Source organism: Juglans microcarpa x Juglans regia, chromosome 5D, assembly GCF_004785595.1.
Source record: "Juglans microcarpa x Juglans regia isolate MS1-56 chromosome 5D, Jm3101_v1.0, whole genome shotgun sequence".
Lineage (NCBI taxonomy): Eukaryota > Viridiplantae > Streptophyta > Magnoliopsida > Fagales > Juglandaceae > Juglans > Juglans microcarpa x Juglans regia.
Genome location: NC_054602.1, coordinates 32,715,442 through 32,719,865, shown reverse-complemented (window position 1 = coordinate 32,719,865; position 4,424 = coordinate 32,715,442). Strand labels below are relative to the sequence as shown.

General features: G+C 34.5%; 1 protein-coding gene across 1 annotated transcript; it reads right to left on the bottom strand.

Annotated features, from left to right (window-relative positions):
• Positions 1-322: 322 nt before the first annotated feature.
• On the bottom strand, positions 323-3,057 carry LOC121264454 (fructokinase-like 1, chloroplastic). The gene is made up of 2 exons (XM_041167622.1): positions 2,172-3,057; positions 323-1,393 (listed from the first exon to the last, which is right to left on the bottom strand). Exons 1-2 carry the CDS (start codon positions 2,976-2,978, stop codon positions 701-703), a joined length of 1,500 nt encoding a protein of 499 aa, XP_041023556.1. The 5' UTR covers positions 2,979-3,057; the 3' UTR covers positions 323-700.
• Between the last annotated feature and the right edge of the window lie 1,367 nt (positions 3,058-4,424).

Genomic DNA, 4,424 nt, shown 5'->3' with positions numbered 1-4,424 from the left:
CGCATATTCCTGTCAGATATCTTTATAAAAGAAATTTTCTTCATTCGTTCGGTTACAATAAGATGATGGTCTCATCCCAATGACATTAGTGACAGAAACCCAATCTGGAAGTGAAAACCAAATTCAGTAGTTCAGGCTGGCAGCGAGAAGCCAAAAGCTGGCTATTTTTTCATTGAAGAATTGCCACTCAGAATAAGAATAGGTGTAATTTCGATTGGCTGTGAGACATTTAGTTCAAAATGAGAGGCACTGCGAATAGTACTTGTGAGACATTTAGGCAGAAGACTGGCTGGTTCAACAATCCTGGTAAAATGGAAACAACAAGACCAAGGGGTTGCTTCCATTTAATAATTTTTTTGTAGATCAAACATTTCTTTTAGAAAAAAATGGTGCAACCACAGAGGATTATCCTAAAAACACATTCTTTAGATGCTCAACATGAGAGAGATGGTGGAGATACAGACTACAAAATCTCTGTTTCCGCACAATCAACGGCAAATTCAAGATCACTGGGAATCCAATAAACTTGATCGGTGAACACATTTCACGCAATCTGTTCCTTAAAATTCTCCCTCAGCTTCATCAGAGACAAAGTTCTCAAATCTCCGGATAGCATATGTAATAAACCCCTTAGAAATTAAGAATCATCACGCATTGGGATCAACTCTGCCTCGTTAAAGAAGATCAAACCCGTTATGCTCTACCACAATGAAGGTACGTAAACCTGTTCTTTCAAGTTTTGAGTTGCACTTTCTGTAGGAAAACCTCTCACCGCACCAATAGTCCATTGTGATATGATTCCTGCAGCAATTGCAAAACGAAGCTGCCTCTCCAAAACATCCTGATTTTCAAACATCTCAGGGTGCGTGGTCAACTTTCTCATAATCCCTGCCACAACTGCGTCACCTGAACCAGTCCGATCACATGTGAATGGGGTGATGAGCACATCTTCTGTTCCAACCACCACACCATCAAATGAAGAGGCATAGTAATGAATCCGAAGAGTTCCATCGGTTACAAATAAAAGTTTAAGACCATCGTGCCACAGAGGAGAGATTTCCTCACGAGTATAATGGTAATAATCTCGCCGGTTCTTGGTTTGCTCAAAATTTTCAGCGTAGTATTCAGGCTTGTAATTTCTTTTCCTCTCATAATAATCTTCGTCTAGAAGAAATTCCAGCTCCTGCCTTGAGACCTCAATAATATTTGCTTTATTCCAGGCTTTCTTGATTATTTCCCATGTCTCATCACGCGATCTCCACAAAGGCAAGGGCAAATTCAAATCGAAAAATATTAGACCTCCAAACTTTTTGGACAATGTGATCGCTTTAATAAGGGTCGATTGCATTGAAATGGATGCCAGAACTTCCGAATTGAAATGGAATATCCTAGCCTGAAACAGAAGAGATGAGAAAATCATTCAACATTCAGTGATTGCTACAATTTTCAGAGACAGTGCATTAATTTGAATAGTTTTCTTCACATGCTAGGTACTTTCCAATTTCATGATAGCGGTCAATTATATCTGTTGCAGCATAAATATATGATTTTTAAGAACCAAACATCTCAGGGTTTACTGGTAAATGGGTCTATCTTTCTGCCTGAATGCCATTAACTTCGAATAACGGCAAACTGAAATAAACACTTTTGAGTAGCCAAAACGGGGACTTTAATGCAGCATGTTGGACTTAATCATGTTATTCAAATCACTTCAATTTGTTGTTTCACCTCACAATTCAAACTCCAACAGCAACCTGAATGAATGAGACAATTTTCATTCATTTGAATAGTTTTCTTTACATGCCAAGTACTTTCCAATTTGATGATATCTCTCAATTATATCTGTTGCAGCAGAAATATATGATTTGTAAGAACCAAACATCTCAGGGTTTACTGGTAAATGGGTCTAGCTATCTACCTTAATGCCATTAACTTTGAATAACGGCAAACTGAAATAAACACTCGGAGTAGCTTTAATGCAGCATGTTGGACTTATTCATGTTATTCAAATCACTTCAATTTGTTGTTTCACCTCTCAATTCAAACTCCAACAGTAACCTAAATGAATGAGTAGCACGTATTTCTCCTCTAAATGACTAGAGAAAAATGCTATAGACTGCAAGTAATTGTTAACCCAACAACGTAAAGCACCAATTTTCTGTGTTACTGACCTCTTTGAGCACAGCAAGGTTCAGCTCAGAGCTAAGAAGGAAATCTTCGGCCGCCTCTTTCACCGTCTCGGTTCTCATCTTCCCATCCTCAAACTTTATTTTCACGTACGTGCACGCCGTCTTAGCACTCGTATCGAACTTAACAGCCCGCGTCTGCACCTTCTCCATATTCATCATCAACACCAACTCGTCCCCAAAATTATCCTTTCCAACTTTCCCCATGAACGCGGCTCGCCCGCCCAGCCTCACGTGCGATATCGCCACGTTCGAAGGGGCTCCCCCAGGAGCTCTTACGAACTCCGGCGGGTCCCACTGGAGCATTTTCCACTGGGAGTAGATGTCCGGGTGCATCTGGTTGTCGGAAACCCGGACGGTGGGTACAAACTCTTTCCTTACGGCGCCGAAGCAGCAGATCAAGGGTGGGTCGTCGTAAGGAAAATCGATGCCATCGTCGTAATCTTCTAAATCTGGAACCGGGTCTGTTTCCTTTTCTTCGTTGGTTTCAACTGTGCCGTTCTCGGATTGGGTTTTTCTCGAACGCTTTGTTTTCTTCGGCGAAGAAGTATCTGAAGAAGAAGAAGACGAAGTGGGCCCCTTCTTTCTGCCTCTGCGAGCAGGTCTCGGCGATTCGAGAGTACCATTGGTGTCGCCGTCAATGGAAGCTCTAAATAAGCTGCGAAATGGAAGCTTGAGCTTCCGCTCTGAGCCTCTGTCGCCTCTCGAATTCTTAGGGTTTAGGAAGAGTGGAGGATAGTAGCGAAGGAAGGAAAGTGAAGGAGAAGGAGGAAGGAGTAGAAACGCAGCCATCTTCGATCTAAGAGGCTATCTCGACTTGCCCAAAAATTCGGGTCGGTTTGCGAGGGTGCTTTTTGTATCCAACGGCCATAATCTCTTGGTTATAGCAGCAACAAGTGTGTAATTGATTTGGTTAGGTCGGATTTTGGATGTGTTTTACAATTGAATAGGGATGACAGGGTTACTATTTTATTACTATTTATTTATTATTTATATATATTTAAATTTTTTAAAAAATATTTTTTAACATCCATAATCATTAATAAAAAATTAAAAAATATATAATTTTATTAATAGTCACTTCTTTAACTATTAAGTAAAATAAAAAAGTTTAAAAAAATTAAATATAAAAAAAATAATAAATAGGTAGTAGAGTATTCTCATTAGATTAATCAAATGTATCTTCAAATTTTAGCTAATATCATATGAATTTATATTTTCCTATTCTATTTAAATTTAATATCCACATTGGATTATCTATTTACTCTCTATATAATAATAAAATATTATTATTTTAATAACTAATTAATTAAATTTATTTTTATCACATTTTGTAGTTCTACCAATTAAATGTTAATAATAATTATATTCTAATTAAATTAATATTAAAAAAATATTATTAAAATTTAATAATAATTATATTCTAATTAAACTAATATTAAAAAAATATTATTAAATGTTAATAATAATTATACTCTAAATGTTAAATGTTAATTATATTCTAATTAATTTAATTTGTTTGTTTGGAGTGAGAAATTAATATTTTAATATTTGATGAATCAATTGTAGTTAGTTATATTTGGTGAAGTACTGTAGTTGAAATCCAAATTGTTTTAGAGATGCCCAATCCAATGTGAGATCTTTTTGACACAAATTATCTAAATTTTAGCCATCCTTCAATTTTGGCCAAGCTAATGAGGATGCTCTAAGAGGGTAGTAACCTTATCATTTTTCATATATATATATTTTTTAAATTGATACCACATCGGTTAAACTCCTAAATCGATACTTTCGATTTTTTGATATATTATATAATATATATAATATAATATATAATTATATGATATATTATATAATAATATATATTCATAATATATTATAGTGATAATATATAATATATTATAATATAATATTAGTATAACTATTAATACAATATATTATAGTGATAACATATAGTTATTTATATATGATTTTAAAATTTAATATTATATTAATTAGTAATTTATCATATAATATAAAATTATTTTATATATAATTATATATAAAAATGATATATAATATAAAAAATTAAAAAATATATATATGAAACGGTCTCATCCAATCCGATCCGATTTGATTCGGGGTTACAAAAAAAAAAAAATCGAAACCGAATCAATTTGGACCAATTTTATAAAAAAATAAAATAAAATGGATATCGGATTGGATCAAACCCACCGGTTTAATTCAATCGGATCCGGT